At 36.8% G+C, this 21,351-nt stretch overlaps 3 protein-coding genes across 5 annotated transcripts; 1 reads left to right on the forward strand and 2 right to left on the reverse strand.

The window, feature by feature from the left end:
- Window positions 1-2,276: 2,276 nt before the first annotated feature.
- On the reverse strand, window positions 2,277-4,898 carry acyp1 (acylphosphatase 1, erythrocyte (common) type). The gene is given in 3 exon segments (XM_007257364.4): window positions 2,277-2,647; window positions 2,961-3,047; window positions 4,757-4,898. Coding segments are annotated over 3 exon segments (360 nt in total). The 5' UTR covers window positions 4,814-4,898; the 3' UTR covers window positions 2,277-2,431.
- Window positions 4,899-4,961: 63 nt separating this feature from the next.
- Window positions 4,962-9,409, forward strand: LOC103038401 (trichohyalin). 2 transcript variants are annotated; one of them, XM_015607895.3, is made up of 3 exons: window positions 4,962-5,111; window positions 6,411-8,167; window positions 8,943-9,409. In XM_015607895.3, exons 2-3 carry the CDS (start codon window positions 6,434-6,436, stop codon window positions 9,168-9,170), a joined length of 1,962 nt encoding a protein of 653 aa, XP_015463381.3. In that variant the 5' UTR covers window positions 4,962-5,111; window positions 6,411-6,433; the 3' UTR covers window positions 9,171-9,409. The 2 variants fall into 2 exon arrangements, with proteins under 2 accessions (XP_015463381.3, XP_007257425.3); XM_007257363.4 differs by having other exon boundaries at window positions 4,963-5,111; window positions 6,492-8,167.
- Window positions 9,410-9,869: 460 nt separating this feature from the next.
- LOC103037873 (serine/threonine-protein kinase Nek9) lies at window positions 9,870-20,072 on the reverse strand. Of its 2 annotated transcripts, XM_007257361.4 has the most exons (25): window positions 19,875-20,072; window positions 18,938-19,125; window positions 18,368-18,545; window positions 18,215-18,270; window positions 18,057-18,127; window positions 17,766-17,871; window positions 17,362-17,493; window positions 17,153-17,263; window positions 16,972-17,036; window positions 16,716-16,766; window positions 16,362-16,554; window positions 15,380-15,524; window positions 15,098-15,298; window positions 14,950-14,996; window positions 14,458-14,619; window positions 14,211-14,319; window positions 13,926-14,087; window positions 13,635-13,802; window positions 13,437-13,496; window positions 13,133-13,317; window positions 12,889-13,050; window positions 12,648-12,770; window positions 12,435-12,488; window positions 11,464-11,544; window positions 9,870-11,242 (listed from the first exon to the last, which is right to left on the reverse strand). In XM_007257361.4, the coding sequence occupies exons 2-25, from the start codon at window positions 19,115-19,117 to the stop codon at window positions 11,216-11,218; spliced, it is 2,829 nt and encodes a 942-aa protein (XP_007257423.3). In that variant the 5' UTR covers window positions 19,118-19,125; window positions 19,875-20,072; the 3' UTR covers window positions 9,870-11,215. The 2 variants fall into 2 exon arrangements, with proteins under 2 accessions (XP_007257423.3, XP_007257422.3); XM_007257360.4 differs by having other exon boundaries at window positions 9,870-11,544.
- Window positions 20,073-21,351: the final 1,279 nt, after the last annotated feature.

Here is a 21,351-nt window from a genome sequence, read left to right on the forward strand (position 1 = left end):
CAACCACAACTGGCACAAGCTGAATGTTCTGCCATTACTCTCACCACCCTTTGACTTAAGCATTATCTGAAATGTGTGGATAGACCTTAGAAAAACAACAAATGCATACGAGCCTAAAGAAGTCCAAGAACTTGAGATCTTTGCATGGAAGGAAGATTTCAATAAAATTTATTGATTGCAATATATTGTGATATTTACTAAATCTTTACCACTGTATTGTGATACATTGCCAAGTTCTAGCCAATACAGTTTTATAAATTACTACTTGTGTACTTAACACCTCAGTTCCAACACTATGAGTGGTATTCATTTTGCAAAGCAGATTTTGATGAACTCAAAGTAAACTATATTAATTTGCCTTCACAGTAGAGGATTCTTGTTTTCCTTCCACATGTGGCCCAGCAGCAGTAGTTAGGATCCATCAAAGGAGCCAAGCAGTGCAAGTGCTTCGCTAAATGGACTTGGTATTATGTGTGGTGCTAGGTTCCATATGGGTGGTTGGAATTGTTGGAGAAAAAAAAAAGACAGTGTACAAAACGTGCAGCCAGGCTTGGATTTGGAAAGAGAGAGAGGTGGAGGGGGGAACAGTCATTTCCTGGAATGTTTGGCTCTCTCACAATAAGCCTTTTCATTCTGGGGTCTAGGTACTGGGAGGGTCCCAGACCAGCTGGTCAATTTAGACATGAAACATGGCGTGGAAGCAAAGAATTATGAAGAGGTAAGTATGCGCTGCCAGCACGCGCCAGCGTGACCTCGTGCTAAAATCAACTCAGTGTCTTCCTGCAAGGAAATGGACCTACCAAGGTGGGCCAGACGTTAGGACAGTGCTGTATTAATTAGATCCCAATTAATGTACTTAAACTTTAAATTAACACAATGGGATAACTTTACAACAGAAAAAAAGATTTTTGTAATGAACAATGTTAGACTTTATTTACCTTTACCTATTTAGTTTACATAAATGTCATTTACCCTCCACATACACAGTCTGTTAAGATTGATCAGAATTTGTGTCATTCATCACTGTGGTTGTACAGCTTACATGGTGGTCCAGACAAAGAACTGGAAGTTTGGTTGCTGTTTAGTTTAGGATTTGACTTGGATTTAATATGTATAGGTATAAGAAAAAAGTACTGGGACAGTTGCCTCCTCATTAGTCAAATGGTTCCTGCTGCACACATAACTGCCGTAACGTCTAGAGCTGGAGACTGTGGTCTTGCCTTTATCTAAACCAGTGTGGAAACTACACTTCTGTCTATAAAAAAGAGCAAGCAATTTGGAAGCTTGGAGAAAATAGGAAGTCAGTGCCAGTGGAAATCAGCAGGATACAATGTAGTCACCAACCTGGAAAGAAACCTTAAATGTTCCATTCAGGGTTTAGAAAATACATTTGTGCCTTTAATTAAAAGTTTCAGTAATCCTGCTGCAAGAAATAAGAGACCTCAAGACACAGTTTCTTGTTGCGTTAACTAACAGAAGCTCGGTTTCAGTTCAGTTTTCAGTTTTGAGTTAAAGCTTTATTGTGCTTCACCTTTGGCCTGAGATGTGTAATGCACGATTTGAGCAACCCTCAAAGAGGACAAGCTTACATACATTTAAGCTGAGAGATACACAATAGACAATGAAAGTAAATGAGGATAGAAGTGATAAAATTATATAATTTCTACATTTTACACAAATTGGACTTGTTCATAGGTCTCAGAAGTAGGGTACTGCTCACATCACATAGTAGTTACATAGTGCAGAGCAAAATATATGAACATAATGACTTTAAATGATTTTAATTTTGTGGTTAATTGTTTCTTAATTAAATCAATTAAAGTAGAATTATTCATAAATAGACACAAGGCTATGTCCAGTACTGTCTGAACAGCAAACAAAATTTAATCAATTCAGTTAATTCAAATATAACTAAAATAAACCAAAATAATGACCGTAAGCTAATAGTCAAATTCTTCATAATAAAAAAAAAACTTTAGACACAGGGTAGAAGCTAATAATCCATACATTTTATGTGAATAGATTATGATAAATGTACTTTTTCAATAGGTGGAAAAGATAATGCACAATCTTCATCATACAGCCCTTAAAATAGTAAAATAACATCCAACCTAATGAAATGGTGGGTCATGCCATACTGTGTTCACTTAAAATCTAGTGTAATGAATTACTGAACAGATTACTTACTATGCAATATATATACACACACACACACATAAACTACGGTATAAAGAAAAACATCTTGTATGTAGAAATCACTCAGACGTTCAAAGCTATTTGAATGTCATGTGTATTTATTAGTGCACGTGTGCATACTCCTATATTGGAGTGTATTGTCAGAGTAACAGACAAAATAATTCATCTATAATGTCTAAATAAAAAATAATAAGTTAAGAGTAGTCACAACAATTTCATTAATTTACTGTGTTCATTAACGGGCAACTTTAAAGTCTTTAAAGTCCAAGTTCTCAATGGTCTTCTCATTATTGAACTCTGCTTTTATTATTCGTGACTGAGGACTCCCAGTGGTTCTGAGCCACTCCTGCATCTGTTTGACTTTGGAGGCTGGTCCTTGAAGCTGCCCTTGTACAGTTCCAGCTGGGGTATTCTGCACCCATCCAACCAGGCCAAGCTTCTTTCCTTCAGACTAAAAGCAGAGAAACATGGTAAGACCACATGCATTCATCTGTTTATTTATTACATGTTTTACGATTCTTAGCCATCTCTTTAATTTCTATATAAAAAAAAAGACTACCCTATATCACCCATAAAATCCTCTTACAACAGTTGTGTGGCTCTAAATTGTAATTGTGCCTCATTCAGAAAGTTGAGTAGCTGCTTCAAGGCGTCTTGTGTTATTTACTTGAATTTACTAATGAGTTTCTGGTTTCTGTACATACAAATATAATTGTATCAAAATTATACACACATGCAATAAATGATCAGATATATGGTCTTACCTGAGTGTATTTTCAGAAGAACACACCCTGAACTTTCCCATAGACTTCATAGTCCACTGACAGAAGTTCCTCTGACATGGTTGTGGCCTGGATTAAGTATAAATTTCCATTTTTAAGAATAACAGTAGCAATACTGATCATGGCACCTAATTCTAATCAGCCAGCAGAATTGCAACTTCTTAAACGTTGGATGAGTCAATATTGTTCTGGTATGTATAGTGTGGGGGCTTAAATGATCCATCATTACTAAGGTGTACGAAACGTATGTGCTGTTATCTCTGGATACACAGAAAAGTAAGTATGTGTCATCAGTTAAAAACATAACTATTGGGTCTTTTTTTGTGTGAATTAATTTATTAAATAATACACTACGACTTTAGAAAGTCTGTTAAACAGTAAGCCTGTTATTCATTTTCCATTTGTTGGAGTAACTGTCTCTACTGTTGAATATATAGTTAGGCAGATAGTAGTGTATGTTAAGTCATTTGTTAAAGGAGAAGTCTGGTGTGAAATGCACTTGGGGTGTAGTGAAACATGATAACGAATACAAACTTTTGTTAAATAGCCTGCCTCCACTTACTGTCAGCATTCCAAAGTACAGCGCTTTTCGCTGATGCTCCCAAAAGGCTTTCAATGCTGCAATCTGTTCCCATATCCTACCTATTCATTCATGCTCATTAGTTGAATTATTTCACTTAATTTCAAAATGGAAACACCTGGGGTGTGTATAAACAGTGTTCTACCTGTAAATTTCCAAAGTTCAGTGCCTTGTTTTAAATGTCAGGACACTCAGAATTCTACCAATAAAGTGTGGCGATACTTTAAACTTTTTAATGGTGTAAAAGTAGTGAGTTCTTTGCACAGGGAACGCTATGCTCCAATCACTAGCACTGTAAGCCTGTTGGGAGCATCAGCGAAAAGCGCCGTATTTTAGAATGCTGGGGGCAAACAGAAGTAGGCTATTTGACAAACTATCATACTCGTTATCATGTGTTTACACGGGTCGTTTGTCATAGAATTTACATTTGTGAATATGAAACTTAGATTTAGATTTAGCTATTATATATGCATGTTTTTATCACATTAATTCTACAATACTTGTCCCAAAAATATATATATAAACAATACTTTTCCTTTTCACATATTGACCAAAACAAGAAGGGATGGACCGATGTGGGAATTCTGGCTGTTGCCAATATCCTATATTCCACGTTTATATCGGTCACTGCCGATATACTTATTTATACACAAATATATACACATTTATGTATAACTTAACTAACAAATGGAACGTTTATATACCTTAAATTTTGGCTCTCTCATACAACTGCATGCAAACAATAAAATAAAATCCTTCTCCTGAGAAATTAGCCAACAGAGGTGGGCTATTCCACAAACGTTTCACTACAATCCAAATCAATTTCACACTGAAGTTTTTCCTTTAAGGCCTGTTGGACACCTGCATTAATTGACAGGCCAGCATGCTAACATAATATAAAAATAGAGCACTTGCATGTCCTGATATAGCTACTGAAATGTCACTGAGATGTATTGCACAGATTTAGCCAACTTGTTATCTGCTGAAAGTAAGGAAACTTATGTAAAAGAGACGAAATAAAGCCGCAGAAAGCAAATGTTAGTAGGTTAACAGCAGTGAGTAAACAGGGCTATAGTAGCCTAGCTAAGAGCCTCTGCTTTGTACAGGGTTCTGCAGGCAGCTACATTAGCATTTGCTCTCTCTCAGCAGAGTATAACTGTAACACACGGAGGGAGATAGTACAGAAACACACAGGCACCTTTAAGAGCAATAAATAAAGGAAGAGCGTCTGAAACAGCGCTGTTTTCGCCTTCATACAGAACGCAGGCAGCTCCTCGTGTGGATCCGACTCGTTTCATAGGCGGCACGGCAACATCCGGGTCACTGCCGTCACTGCAGACCAACCAATCAAACGAGAGAACGGCTCAGCACGTTTGTTGTCCTGTTTCTAAGTAACGTGTGTCAACAAGCCGGCACCATGTAAGCCTATATAAAAACTCTAGAGACAACTTTAGTTATTAACTCGATTTTTCAGCACAGACAGCGCGAGATCTAAGCAAAAACAGGAACACTGAAAGAGAAAACACTGCCTTCTACAAAACAGTAAACCTCTGGTGAGTTCCATTTTCTTTTATTGCTCTATTTTTCATTTAACTCATCGATTAAAGCAACTCTTAGTACACAATGTACAGCTCGGGAAAAAAATAAGAGACCACTTAAAAATGATAAGTTTCTTTAATTTTACCAATTGAAAACCTCTGGAATATAATCAAGAGCAAGATGGATGATCACAAGCCATCAAACCAAAGTGAACTGCTTGATTTTTTGCACCAGGAGTAAATGCATAAAGTTATCCAAAAGACTGGTGTAGGAGAACATGCCAAGATGCATGAAAACCGTGATTAAAAAACAGGGTTATTACACCGAATATTGATTTCTGAACTCTTAAAACTTTATAAATATTAACTTGTTTTCTTTGCATTATTTGAGGTCTGAAAGCTCTGCATATTTTTGTTATTTCAGCCATTCCTCATTTTCTGCAAATAAATATATATATATTGTATGGTTAAGATGCATTGAAACATATTTAGTTATATAGCTACATAACCCACAGTACCAGTCAAAGTTTGGACACTGCTTCTCATTTAATGTCATAATTTATTTTCTAAATTGTACATAAATACTGAAGTTATTCAGACATTCAGACAAAAAAACATAAGGAACTGTGTAGTAAACTTTTTTTTGTAAATAATTCCATGTTTGTTTTCATATTTTGGATGACTTTATTATTAATCTACAGTGCAAAAAAATCCAAAGTAATAAAGCTAAATTTAAAGTTTGTCGAAACTTTCAACTGGTACTGTACAATAGTGTATACAATACAGAAATACTGCCAGAAAACTACACAAATATCTTAAAATACAAGTTTTTTTTTTTAAATAGAGGGATGTATTAGGTTAATCTCTTAATTAAAGTCGACCAAAATGGGTCCTTTGTGATAATTTGCACTTGTGAATATGAAACTTAGATTTAGTTGTAGCTCCTATATATGCATGTGTGTTTTATCGCTTTAATTTTACAATACATGTCCCAAAAAAATGTACAATACTTCACATTGCATAGACTGTTCACCGATTTGCATTTAAATAACAATAAGCTTAAATGAAAGGATGTTAAAGTAGTATGGCCAGTGTCAGCCAATTGTAGTACTGTCAGCAAATATTAGTTTACATGAGTCAATTTTATGTAGTTTATGTTTGTTTGTTTTTACACATTATTGATTTCAGTTCTGGTGAATTGTAAGAGATTTATATTCAATTCTGACTTATAATCATCAGAATCCAGTGACTACCTCACCTATATCTCAAAGATTAATCTATAAATTATTCTGCTTTTTTTTTTTTTTTTTTTAGATATAAAGTGCTCTATTGGTATTATGCCACATTTGCACATATCACATTCTCACCCTGCACATTTGCATTTTTTGGGGAAAGATGTGATACTGGAAAAACTGCCACCATTGCAGAGTGATGACAAAACTGCACAGGATCTCTTCTCAACTTCTGACTCCCAGTCAAGAGACAGGAAAAAAAGAATGACTGCTGCCCTTAAAGACTGGGACCAAGATTATTCCCATTACAAACACTGGCAAAACATAGACTCTGTCCAGAGGACATACAGCTCTGCCCCAACAAGACGAAGAATGGACTCTGATGGAGACGATGACTTTTTATTAGAGAAATCTGAAAAGGATATAGTTTTTCCAATGAAGCCTGTGTGCCACAAACGAGCTTTTTGCCTGAACAACTGTCAAGCAGGTGATTATTATTTTAAGCAAAAAGAGACTTCATATCAAAACAGACCTGATTATCTTGAGGTGGACAGGAGAAGGGTTAAACAGGTCAGTAACAGGAGACAGGTGAACATGAATCCAAGTAAACCAGAGCCTTTTGACACTGAATCTCATCACCAGCCATCACGGAAAAGAGGTGAGGCCAAAAGCAATTCGGCCAGAGAGTACCAGGCATTACGTGCGGACCAGTACATGCTTCCTGAGAGTCAGAATAGTTTGGCAAAGGAAATACAAAGAAAGGAAGTGATCTTACAGGAAAAGCTGATGAAGACAGGAGAAAAACTGAAGAAAATCCAACTTAGGACTAGATCTGGGGACAAAGACAAAACAGAACAGAGGAATGAGAACATGGAAAAACCAGAAAAACAGTTACACTTAACTGAAAAGGGAAACTGGGACTGGGAGAGTGGCAGAGAAAGGGCAATAGCAGGTAGAAGAAGAGACGAAGGACAAAGAGAAAAACCTAGAGACTGGGGAAGGGAAGACAGAGATGATAGAGAAAGACGAGAAAAGCATGAGATAAAGACAGATGAGGATTATAGAGAGAGAAGAAGAGAAGGAATAGAAAGGGAGTACAGAATGAGAAATACTCAAAGAACCTCAGACTACAAGATTATGTCAAAAGAATGGGACAATCATGAAGTAAGAACAACACAATGGAAAACAGTGAGGGTGGAAAAAGACAACATAATAAAAAGAGAAAGAGCAGTAGAATGGGGCAGGAATGAGTTGCGTGAATGGGACAGTAGAGATCGGCAGGGAAGAGTGGATGATGACAGACAAAGGAGAGGTGAAAGAGTAAAATCGAAGAGAGACCTAGAAAACGAATATCAGAAGAAGCAATGGAATGTACTGGATGCATTTATGTCAAATTCACATGACAAAGTGAAAGCATCCTCAAGGCACGATCAAACAAACAGGTTTACAGCAGACCAGCATCCAGCCCAAGTAAGGCTGCAGCAGCAGCAGCACAGTCAGAGAGCAGTTGAGAAGGCGATAAACAGCTTCAGAAAGGGTCCACCCAAAGCACCATCCACTGAAGAAGCAGTGGCCCAGTCTCCTCGGCTCAACCAGACTGGTACCAGGCTTCAGCAAGTCGAACTCAGCCCAGAAATGAGTCTTGATGCTACTGGCCAGCTTGTACCCTGTGAAATATGCAACAGGTGCTTTGCAGAAGAGCGTCTTGAGAAGCATATCAGGATTTGTGAGAAACTGCAGCAGTCCAAACGTAAAACATTTGATTCTGCACAGTTCAGGGCCAAGGGCACTGAACTGGAGAAGTTCATGAAGACGAACATCCAGCGCAAGGCACCAGAGGTATGGTTTTACTTCTTAAATGACAAAATCAGTCATCTGTCAACTATCAGGTTTAGGACATTTGCACATTTAAAAGTCTGGACCAAGGTCCAAACCAAGATTTATATTTGTTACATTTTGTACATTTGCACTGCAGTTTAGTGTGTGGAGCAAGGAACTCTGCTGTCAAGTCATTATCACCTATGTGGGCTGCATCTTCCTATACTCAATGTAGAAAGGTGGTTTGTAGAACGGTGTGACTTGGATGTCATCGTTGTTGATCTGACATCTCACTTCAAGTTCATGCACATCATGCAGTAGACTTTTTATTCCCGTTGATAAATAAGGGTTAGTCTACGGTTACAGTAGATACAGAAATCACCAGTTTAATCAGTTGCCTTCACACTAAGTAATGTTTCAGCACAACACCCATCCTTTGTCTTCTTCTGTTTAATAGATGACAATAGCCTGCCTCAAACTTCTGTAACTGGTGTCAATCATCAAAAAACTAATTCATGCTGCAAACAAACCAAACCATAATTTAGTTGGTCCTTTGGTCCAGACTGTTGTTTGTGACACCTTTCACACCTGCTAGTTGGTACAGACCAAAATTAAAATCTGAAGGTCCGAAACAAACATGGAAGATGTAAAAGCTCCCTAAGTAAGAGCTAGCAGACCACACAGTATGAGTGTTATTTTGTATAATGCCTCTCTTTTAAACACATGTAAACAATTTAGTTTATTTTGCAATTGTTACCTACATTAACTTTAATCACTTTTCTTTCTATATCCGTAGCCAAAGAAGAACAACTGGCGTCAGAAACACGAGGCTTTAATTCACAACCTGCGCCAAGCTCGTGCCCCAGCACCAGGAGGCTTTTCGCCCAAGCCAAGTTTAGATGTGAATCCAGATTATGTAAGCTGTCCCCACTGCAGCAGACGCTTTGCTCCTGGTCCAGCAGAGAGACACATTCCGAAGTGTCAGAACATTAAGAGCAAACCTCCACCCCCTAGACATCGCTAATAAAAATGTGATGGCAGAATTATAACATTTTGAATTATGTGTTTAAAATGTTACAACAGTTATCACTGCCACTAAAATGTAAAAGTGAATGTAACTGTAAAGCATAATAAGTATATGAATATATACAAATGCAGCTGCAAAATGAATTCAGGTATGTTTAATGCTGTTTGTAGGGTTTACTGTTTTGATTAATATAAAAAGTGTTTGCAGACTTACAAATTAAACTGCTGCTACTGAAACTGCTGATTGTTTTGCTTGATGCTTTATGTTTTGCACTAAAAGTTATTTTCAGAGTAGTTTGAGAAATCAAACATAAGTATTGCCCAATTATACTGTTATACAGCTATAAACAAATGCCATCTCTGCTATTGCTCCATGTCGAACTTCAAGAAAAATATGAACTAGTACAGAACACAGAACCTTCTTTCTGTATTTTGTTTTATTAGGTCCCACCCCAGACAGGTCTCACCAATAAGAAATGAAAATATTGTCATGTGGTTTGTTGTGAGGCAAATCAAGGGGAAAGTACACTTTTTTTTGTAAACATGCTTTTATTTATACAATGCATGCAATGCAATGTTCTCTTTCAAGTGTGAGCAGATAAAGGTGGAACCTTGTAAGTACTGCCCTTAAATCTACTGTGGCACAAACTCAGTGTAGAAAATAATTTAAAGAGTAAACTTTAAACTGAATTCTGCATAGCTTAAATTACAAATTAACAAGGCACTTATGCTACGTTCGAAATGTTTCAGAAACTGTGAAATACCATTTAGTACCATTTGATGTTACATACTGCCCTTCTCTACAAGTTCATAAACTCAGTTTATATCAACTTTTGCATTACTACACTCTGTTGACAATGCAGTGTCTTTCTTGGGATATTCTACATACCTCCATGCTTAAGTGGGCGGAGCTTTCGACAAGCACCCGCACAGACTAAAGCTGTATTTACTAGTTAACCATCTGGTCAATACAACCTTTTGAGGAGCACTTTAATGCAACATTAATCCTAATAAACATGGTATTGTGGCAGTTCTTACAATCTACAGGTTACTGATTATTTAGCACTGAATGTATATAATTATCAAACTGAGTATACAAACACAGCTTGAAAATGTTAAATGTTTTGTGTGCATCCATTAAAAAAAAAGAATAATACAAAAAAATGGCATTACATTTGGTAAACAATGTACACAAACACATTATCTTTGGTTTCAGTTGCTGTACTTTTTAAAGTGTCATTTCTATTTAAAAAAAAAAAAACACATCGAAGCTATGCATTCTGCACTCAATGGACTCAAAAGAAAGTATTGTTGCATTGCAAATTAATAACAATTTGCTTTAAAATGACAATTTAAAAAATGTAATACAAAAAAAAGAAAAAAAAAGGGAATACAATCCCAGTACAATCTAAAAAATCAGTAGTTTGTACATTCATCCACGTTTATCCTCACAGATAACTGGGGCACACGTGAAACCGTATGACATACATTTGCACATAACTTTTTCAAACATGCATCTTTTTTTTTTTTTTTTTTTTTAAGCTGTGGGTCACAATAAAAGAAAAGCATCACAACAACCTACACCATTAAAATGCACATATAGTGATGCATGCAGAGGTACACAACCAATATTTTTTTCAGCTTTTGCTGTTTTAAAGTCTATTAAGCACACAACTCCAAAAAGGAGGGCAAACGTACATCAGGTATGTAACACAGCAAATAGCTTAAAGCTTGTTGCGAAGTATATGGAGTGTAGCTTTGCTGCTCTACATTCCACCACAACCCAAATAAATGTTAAATGTTACAGTAAGTCAAGACTGCTTCTGTAATGTATAGTCCTGAACCTGTATTACCCAGGTTCTGATTTAAAGGCAACCCTGTTGCATGACACTCTTAAAACACATTCTAATAATGTGGAACTACCAATAGGCGGAATGTAATGGCCTTGCCATTTGATTTGACCTGATGTTTCCTCTGTAAAACAAAGAGCAAAATCTTTGGTTGTTTCCTTAAGGCAGCAAAAATACTCATGTGACTGGAAAGTCAGACAGTCCTCACCCACTTATCCTGCTGTGGTAAGAAGAAAACAAGGGACCAACTGATTAACAACCTAAGCAACACTCAGCCTCACCAAACAGATTTTTCACTGAGGCTTCAAGGTGTGTCCTGACCAGCACTGGGTTATTCTGGACAATAACCACTGTAATCCATTTTAAAAAGCTGTGCACACAGACTGTCCCTCATTTTTATTCATCAGATGGACTTCCTGATTGGTGGTGATTGTTGTTTACCTTTCCAGAAATGTCAGGTCCTAATCTGAGTTCATGAATGGCTCTCCACAGCCTCTCATTCTCTTCGAGTTGATCTTTGTACTGAAAAAAGCAACAGATTATTCAAGCTGAATATAAATATGAAGTTTGAGTATGAACAGTAAGCAGATGTATGTGCAAAAACCTGCATACACATTTTTGTAGTATGCTTTCTACCATAGTATGCTTTCTACCATTTGTGATCATCAGAAGTACAGACATTTCTACAACTTAATATGAACTCTTTGTTCCCTCTTTTTTCTTTATTCCTTCTCAGTCAGATTTTTCTGCATGTCTCATAGATTACCTGAACAAGATCATCAAATATAATTTTCAGTCATTTTCATGTCCTTTTTCTGCAATTTCTTTGAAATATTAAATTACTGATAATATAGCAATTTTATATGCAATTTTAAGATACTGCAAGACTCATTTGGAGGCTGAAAGAATCCAATGATTCTGATGATCTGACTGATCTGCATCTCATGCCAGTTAAATACATATAAAGCAGTCATTTATTTGCTTTAAAAATCAATCAAAAATATCTGTTAACAAGTTTTAAAAAGCTGAAACATTCAGCTTTGCAGAGAAGTTTTTGTTTTTAATAGAGAAATACTATTTCATGCAATGTTCTAGATCTGCTAATTAATATATCTACCAATCCTTGCAATTAATTTACCTTAAATCACATAATTGTCTTTCTTAACTTCATGCTTATTAATACTATCCTATTAAAAGAAAAATCTCACCAGAAACTATTTACTTTTTATCTATTAGAGCAACTACACTGATCAACCACTGCTCTTCCTTTTTTTTCACAGTACACTTTAGACTGAAGACTGTAGAAGACTGTAATGGAGCTCTAATAATAAAATGCAGGCTTATCACAGTCATCATCATCATCATCATCAACTGTGTCTAAATGAATTAAGAGAATTAAAGTAAATACTCACTTGCTTCTGTAACAGTTCGATAATGGCATCTTGCTTTTTCAACATTTCACGCATCTATATATAAAAAAAAAAGAACACTTTTTAAAAACTTTTCATTTATATAAAAAACATCTTAACACAAACATTAAAATGTTGTATTAACATGACTAATGTTGTTTAGAGAGTTAGTGGTGTCTCTGTGTTTATGCCTGTTTATTTTTAATGTACCCTTACTTGGATAAGCTCACTACTGGCTTGGCAGCAGGTCTGTTGAACGTCTTGCTGCGGGAGGCTATTTTTCTTCCAGGCTCCAGATTCCAATCCATTGACCCTCTCATAGTCTACACATGCTGTTTGCTTTCAACAAATACAGCACACAAGTCAAGATCTCATGATAAAAGTCTCATCTCTTGATAAAGAAAACATACTTTGCTCAGTCCTAAAGAATGAGGTTTTATTTTTCTACATGCCTTACCATGAGGCCATTACCACTGGCAGTGGCCGCCGCAGCTGCTTTCAGCTCTTGGAGCTCCTCATATGGGAGTGTGGCACTTTCTGCAAAAACAGAGGTCATAGGGCTGGACATGGAATCTGTGGATCCTGCAGGCATGGGTATGAACTCTGCATCTAGCAGCTCCTGAAAAAAGGAAGGAAGGTATAAGATAAGTAATAATTAATCTGCTAATAGGTAAGCTGCCCTGTCTGACAGAGTGTTTTACCTTGCGAAGCCAAGATGGGCAAGAACTCTCACTAGCTTTGCTGTCCATTGAAAAAATAGGAGTCTCCAGACCTCGGTCCTCCATATCTGCTTCCACAGTTCCACCCATAATACCATCTCGCAGCTCTGAGTCTGAGCTTGGCTCGATACCCAAATCCAGAGAGGAACTAGAGCCTGGACCTATGCCTTGTGATTAATATACATAGGGCAGAATACAGGTAGACACAATTTAAAGATGAATGTAAATAATCTGAAATAAAACAACAATTTTACAGTAAGAATTACAATACAAAACAATTGCTCACCACTTCCAATGGAGAGTCCACTACTGTTTGATCGGATAGTTTTAGAGTTGAGCACCTTTTCTGTGAAAAGCATAAAATGAGGATCTGTGGGCTGCAGCAGTAGATATTATGATTTGTGATAAAAACCTCCTTTTACTAAAAAATGTTTTTGGGCAATGACAGACTGATGCAGACAAAGAATGCGGTTGGGATAATTACCCATAATAAGGATGGTGTGCCAACCCCTGCAAGACAAGTCAGGCACATGGTGTAGAGAACCAAAAATGGGGCGTGGAAGAGCAGGGCACACCTCAGAGCCAAAGCCTCGATCTGCAGGCATACCTAAACGTCCATTGCCTGCATTGCCCCAGGCAAAGATTTGATTATCTGTATAGAAAATGAGTAACAGGAAAAAAACATATTAGATGTCAGCTTTCTATACAATTCTACTACAAAACATAATTCATGTTTTTTACTTTCTGAAGCTCTGACATTCTCAGCTTTACTCACCCTCTGTTGCAGCAATTGTAAACCCATCTCCGCAAGACACTTTGGAAACAACTTTCCCTCCAAAAGGCCCCAAAAGTATTTGAACCCCCTGATGTCTTTTAAAGTCTTTCACACCCAGCTGGCCATATTTATTACAGCCAAAGGTCATCAGGCGTCCCCGTTCTGTTGTTAGACAAAAAACAAAAGAGAATAAATCCCTAAAAGCTATGAAGCACATTATAAAAGGCAGCAACAATACAATAAAATAATTTAACACAAGATTTAATTAAAGAAGAAATTCTGTACCGTCGATGGCTGCTGTATGGGTCTTTCCAGGAGCAATAATTTGAATCTTGAAGCGGGCAAGCTGCTTTACTAAAGTCAGAGTTGTGGTGTATGGTATCTCTTGAGAACCCTAATCCACAAAGATATATTTTTTTAATTATAGCAATATCTGAGATGTGTAATAGCTACAATACATAGACATTCAGTAATTCAAGCAAGATTGAAATAAGAAGTACATACATTTAATGGAAAATAATGTAATTCATACCTCCCGAAAGTGGTTCTTAATACCAGTGATTCCTTGATTGAGACCCAGCTTATTAAGATCATTGTTTCCACAGGCCAAGACTTTTCCAGACTCTGTAAGGAAAAATGTACCATCGCTCCCACAATACACAGAGTCGATACTGGCACCCTTTGGTACTTCCACCTACACAGATGAAGATGAAAATAAGTAAAAAAGTTGAGCCACACAACAACAACTCATATTGACTAGCATAATATCAAAACAGATAATGCCTACTGTAACTAAAAAACTTGGTTTAACTGAGCAAATTAGTTTCATGGTATCAAATTGTATGTGTATCTTCATATACACTTTCATTATCGCTTAAGTAACAGGTTAACATCACTGGACCATAATTACCAGTGTGGTGTACATGCTACATGTTGTTCATTAATGTTATATCAGCCTCACATCAGTACTTATAACAGAGAGTACCAGTTAACTGGCAACATGCATGCAAAAATTCATACTTACAAGCATAGGGGAGGCAAAATCATCCTCACAGTCCAAGCCAAGCCTGCCTACACAAGATAATTACTCATTTTTAAATTAACATGCTCTCTGGAACCAATTACTGTAACCCAAAATCAATGACTCTTTGATATTGTGATTAAGGGCTCACCATGTTCTCCACAGCCCCAAGAATAGATATCTCCACTGTGAGTCAGCACTACTACATGGTTGTCTCCGCAGGACACCTGTCGCACCGGCCGCTCCTCGAAAAACTCCAGCAGAACCGGCTCAAGAACCTCCATTCCCATCTCATTCTCCACACCAATACAGCCATAATAGTCTGACCCAAACATGTACATTTGGTCCTCATCTGGAAAGAAAATCAGCTACTGAGTATGTTTCAAGGGACAAAATGCATCTTAATAACCTCTAATCTCTGATCTCCACTTACCAGTCACACAGGCAGTGAAGTCCGCTCCACAAGCCACCTGCCTGATAGCTTTTCCCTGCAGACGTTCTACTTTGCGAGGTTGTCGGTAGGAGGCCTGGTCCCCATGACCTAGCTGGCCCACCATCTTAGCTCCTCCTTGCACACTCTATAAAGGAACACCCAATGCACTGCTCTTTAGTTGCATTTCCTCCAAAAAATAAGACAGCACAAAATAAGGTCACAATGCAACGCAAATTCAATCTTATCCTGATCCATAAAGACTCCTGTCCTGACAGAAATTATAAATAAATTGCAAAAAACACATTATTCAGGTTGGTTCATCAAAATATGGCATTTCTCATAATGACAGTAAATAAAGAATAAATCAACAGAAAAAGTTGTATATAAAACCTGTGATTTTGAGTGAAACAACTGCTCTGGTGTTAACAGTTCATCTAAACCCTACAAATTACTTATTAAGTTAATAACTAAAACAAAAATACTCCAAACTATGTTGTGATTATAAACAATATGCAATATTAAAAAAAATACTACATACATACATAAATGTCCATACTGACTCAATACAAAAATCAATCTTGTACTAAAAAAAACAAACAACAAAAAGTTTGGTTCTGAATCTGAAATAAACTTCCTTTTCAAGGCTTAAATGAATAAATTAAATAAGTGACCTTTATCTGTGACAATCCCCTGACTGTAAAATTATTAATCACTGTTCAGTTTATCTTGTTTGGATAGTGAGCCACTCCCAAAAAACACATTTTACACATGCATTTCTGGACAGGCAGAGAGAGACAAAATTGTCACTGAACGTAAAATATGCACACGTACTGAGGAGGCACAGTATAACTACTGCATTTTATACAATTATATCTCAAATGACTCTGCGTTACACAATTCTCGTGAGCAACAACACTTTCTCTACAACATGCACCACTTTCTGCCACTGATCAAAATGAAAAAAAGAAAGTAAGGTTCTTACTGCCCAGGTGTAAAGTTCCTTCTCCACAGTAACCACAGCAAAATGTGTTTCCCCTGAACACACTTGCTGAGCACTGTTACCACCCTTAAACATATCCAGCTTTTGAGGGGTGAACTTCCCTCCTCCCCAGAAATACACCTCCCTTGAGCGAGTGGTCACGATAGCAACCGGTGTCTCTGATACTGTGCTCAACCTTAAAAGGAAAAAAAAAAAAGAAAACACAGCAGGCAAAACAGAACCTTATTACTTTTTTGTTAATACAATAAATCCCATATAAACAAAATTTTATGTAATCTTTAGCAACTGTTCATTTTTTTATTTATGCTTATACCAACTTTTAGATCTTATACATACTTGGGTTTTCTGATGGCTGAATTGAGTACAGCCACACGATCCTCCAACTCCCTGCAAACAAGATTATTTTGTGCCTTATTCAGAGCTCAAAGTATTTTAGGTTGACCTAGATAAACACACTGGCATTAGATAAGCAGCAAATGCTAATTACAGTACAACAATGTACAAGATAAAGTCATTACACAGTACATAGTCATCCTAGGTGGGCAATATTTTTCCATCCTTAAGGAATCAGTCTTTCTGTGTTAATACTCACTGTCTAACACGAGAGATAATGGGCTGGTCAAGAATCTGATCGGAAGTAGGTCTCTTCTCTGGATCCTGTAACACAAAGAGATGCTTCGAGCTATAAGCTCACCTAATTATGTGGCATATGTAGTGCCACTACTATCAAGTATATATACTCATATATGTTAATTACGGCTGAACCTGCTTACCTGATCTAAACATGCATAGACTATCTTGATTAGCTCAGATGAATAAACATCTGAGTTCACTTCCATAGTCCAATTGCCCTGGACAATCTTCACACACAGGTTGAGAGGATTCTGAGTTCAAGATAAAACATTAAAAGAAGTTTTAGTTCATTTTATTATCTTCATCAAACAGTAAAATGGAAAGATCAAAAAAATATAGTTGTGAATACCGTTGCATCAAAGGTCCTGGTTAGAGTCAGGAGCTCATATAACACACAACCCATGGCCCAAATGTCGGATTTAAAGTTGTACTTTACTCCTTGACAAAGCTCAGGAGACATGTAATATGGGGTACCTACACACTGTAATGAAATGATTAAAGAAAAAAAAAGTCAGCATTTAAAAATCAGCACAAGAGAAATGTGTGCCTACAAAATGGGTGGTTGTAAACTGGTGTGATGAAAAAAGGTGTGTAGAGAAATGCAAGAGATAACTGGCACAAACCCATTGTGAGTAACCTCACTCTCAAAACTAAATATGTTCACATGAAGTTAACGCTCAGTCTAACGTCAATTAGTTTAAATCTAAACAGAACAGAAAGCACAAGAAACGCAAAACAGCTGAAATCACTTACCGTCTCAGCCATTGAATACTCAGAGTCCAGTTTCTTGGCCAAACCATAGTCTCCTAGCTTTATCAGGTTTGTCTTAGTGAGGAAGATATTTAATGTTTTAATATCCCTTTTAAAAAAGGAAGAAAAAAAGCAGGTTAGAATAATCTGGTCAGTGTGCACAAAATACTCTACTCTTCTACCTCAAACTGCTGTGTTTACTTATGCATGTAACTATGCATTAAACTCAGTCACAGTATGTTCCAAATCCCTGCACCTTATCTTCACCACACATATTCAGTTAAGAGTGCTTACCTGTGCAGGACACCAGCTTTATGAATATGTGCCACAGCCGAGGCAATTTGGTACAAATACCAGATGACAATCTGGAAAAACACACCAAGAGTTAAACCTCATAAATAAGCCTGTAATGAATCAACATGTTTAAAATGATATTAGTTTTAAATTTGTACCTCCTCTGTGAACAGCTTCCCTTTCTGTTGGATTATTTTGTCATAAAGATTTCCACCTGGACAAAAAGCACATTTGTTGTGAATGGCAGCCTTATAATTCAACACATATATTTAGAAAAAAAGGAACTGGAACACTGAAATATGTTTTCTGACCATTGCAGTACTCCAGCTCAATCAGTAGGGTGTTCTTGTCCATGAAGTGGTTAAAATATGCTATGATGTTGTGATGTTGGAGAATGGACAGGATACTGATTTCATTCATGACATCTCTGCGCTTTTTATCAGAGAGATTATTCAGATCGATCTCTTTCCAAACCACCAACGAATTATCCTAAAGAGAAAGAAAAGTCATTTTTACTTTTTCAATTTCCAGTTTTCTTCGAGCTTTAGAAATAGCCAGGACGCTTTTAAAGCTGTGCTTTAAAAACTTGTATTTATGCAAAATGCTCCTGGTCTAATTGGCTGCCCTGTATTGTGTTTTATTCAAAAAGCAGTTCAGGCTAAAACAACAGTCCTTAAAACTTCAGCATGCGCAAAAAAAAAAACTGCTATAAGGTGAATAGGCAAATACATTTTTTTACAAAAATGCAAAAAAGCAAATCCACAATGGGCTGACCTGTTTTGCAGCCATTCTGGAATCTTTAACTTAAGTGAGAAAACTGCAGAGTGGGAAAGGTGGGATGCCAGTGCATCCCTAGATGACAATGTAAGAATAATGCCTACCTCAGTCCGTCTGTACAAGGTGGCTTCACCAAAAGCCCCTTTACCCAAGACACGAATGGGAATGTAGTGCAACTTCTCCTCTTCGCCTCCAAATGAGCCAGAGGTATGGGGGCCACTGACAGATTCACATCCAGAATCTGAGAGTGATGCATAGTGCCTCTCATATTCTTCCAATGACATTTTCTCTCCTAATCAGATGATAATGAGGCGTTAGGATATCACCACCATGAAAGCAGTAACACAAGTCCTAACTTAATTTTTAATGGTGAAACAACTAAATTAATGCATTTTCCTTCTATAACTAGGTACTAGTGCATGTCAAAAATGTAGAATATCATTGAAAAATTACTTTATTTCCGTAATTCTATTCAAAATGTGCTGACAAAATTTATGGAGATGCTGTAAGCCATAATCTTAAAATAGATCACTCTGTGTGTAATACATGAGTTATGGATACATATGAGTTTCACATTTTAAACTGAATTACTGAAATAAAGTAACTTTTCTATGATATTATAATTTTTTGAGATGGACGAGTATGTTTTAAAGGCAACATTACTGTCACAAGACAAAGCAAATAATTTTTTGTTAGATTTAGCTTATAAAAGGTCTGCTGAGATAACTGTGACTATGTCTATAGAAGGGTCAATTCCTCAATTGTCAATAATTAAGTTTACCTGGCTAACGCTGACACAGACACGTTTACCATTAAATGCATACGTTTGATTCTAAAGTTGAGCAAGTGTTGTTGTATTATTTATCTGTATAACATCTCAGCAAACCAGCAGCTAAAACATGTTCACAAAACTAAGTTAGCTAAGCTAACTAAGCTACATGACTTGGCCTCACATCTACACACGGCTAAAAGTTTGGGGTTAGCTAACCTAGCTATAACTAGTTAGCCAAACAGCTAAACGAGCTTCGCAGCTAAACTTACCCAACCAGCGATACTACAACGTTAAAAGTCCCATAAACCTCCAGGCGAGCTCTGACCGCGATTTAAACCGTGTATTTTTCTGTAAAAGCCACACATGTGGTAAATCTCTTCATTACAACTGACATATCCACTTCAGCCGTGCTCTGCTTCTCCTGTACCAAACTAATGCTACTGTAAAGGCGACTCAGGGTTGCCAGGTCCAACAGAAACATCCAACCCAAAGTTGGTCTAAAAACTTTAGCTAGCCAAAAATATAAGTGTGTCACACGTTTAAAGCAAACGTCAAAACAACTTTGAGTGTACGACTTAGTATGTACTTTACAAGGGATGTATTATTAGTATTGCTATTTATCTTAAAGTACTTAATAATATTGTAAAATTAGTTTCCCTGTCAAGAACATTTAATCGTAACATAATTAGCATTTATATATAGCAGCTTTGAGGAAAAAAATCTTTAATTATACCAAATTGAAAACCAAGCTGAACTGCTTCAATTTAAAGCTATCCAAAAGCAGTGTGTAAGACTGGTGGAGGAGAACATGCCAAGATGCATGACAACTGTGATTAAAACCAGGGGTATTCCACCAAATATTGTTTTCTGAACTCCTAAAACTTGAAAGTTGAGGTCTGAAAGCTCAGCATCTATTTCGTTATTTCAGCCATTTCTGCAAATTTCTATTTGGAATTTGGGAGAAATTAATAAATGAACATGAATAAATCAACAATATTCACTTTACTCAAACATATATGTAGAAATGGCGAAAACAGATAAACTGATTCATATAAGTAGCCCTCCACCCCTGAACGTTTTACCCTCGAAAGGATTTTCAAACAAGCCCAATTTGGCGAGAAAACCGCGAACCTGGCAACTCTGAAAGGCGTAGCCAGCAGTGAATCGATTCCCACAGTGAATCATTTCACCCGTCAACGTACACGGGGTTCATTATAAACCGACTCTGAACCGAGCGGCAACCCCCAACAACACTGACAACTTCTGCTTTCAGCGATATAAAAAAATATATTTCTTAATAAAAAGCATTTCTTTAATCCAAAGATTAAACAGACTTTGAATTATCCAACGCATTCATGCAGTTTAATTTCCTACCATCTAAAAAAAACATTTAAAAATGAATAGATTTAGACGTAAGCTAACTTGCAGTTCAAACTAAAAGTTATTAAAATGTATATGTTATTCAACATATATTATATTTAGTTTACAACAAATGTGCATATTGAAAGATATATCTAAGCAATTCTCAAACTTTTAAAATTGTGCAAATCAGCCAGTGTAACTTCCCCATTGCATTCAGTTACATTTGCTGGGATGACTGATATTTTGAAGGGTGTCGATGAAACAGTTGAAGCCCAGTAAAAGCTGGGGGCTGAGCTCGAAATGTGGGCGGGCAGTCCAGTAAACAACCACAGCATGGCAGGTTCAAACATGAATCTGAATCCTGAATACCAGCTGATGTAAACG

The sequence above is a fragment of the Astyanax mexicanus genome, chromosome 14 (genome assembly GCF_023375975.1).
Source record: "Astyanax mexicanus isolate ESR-SI-001 chromosome 14, AstMex3_surface, whole genome shotgun sequence".
NCBI classification, from domain to species: Eukaryota; Metazoa; Chordata; class Actinopteri; order Characiformes; family Acestrorhamphidae; genus Astyanax; species Astyanax mexicanus.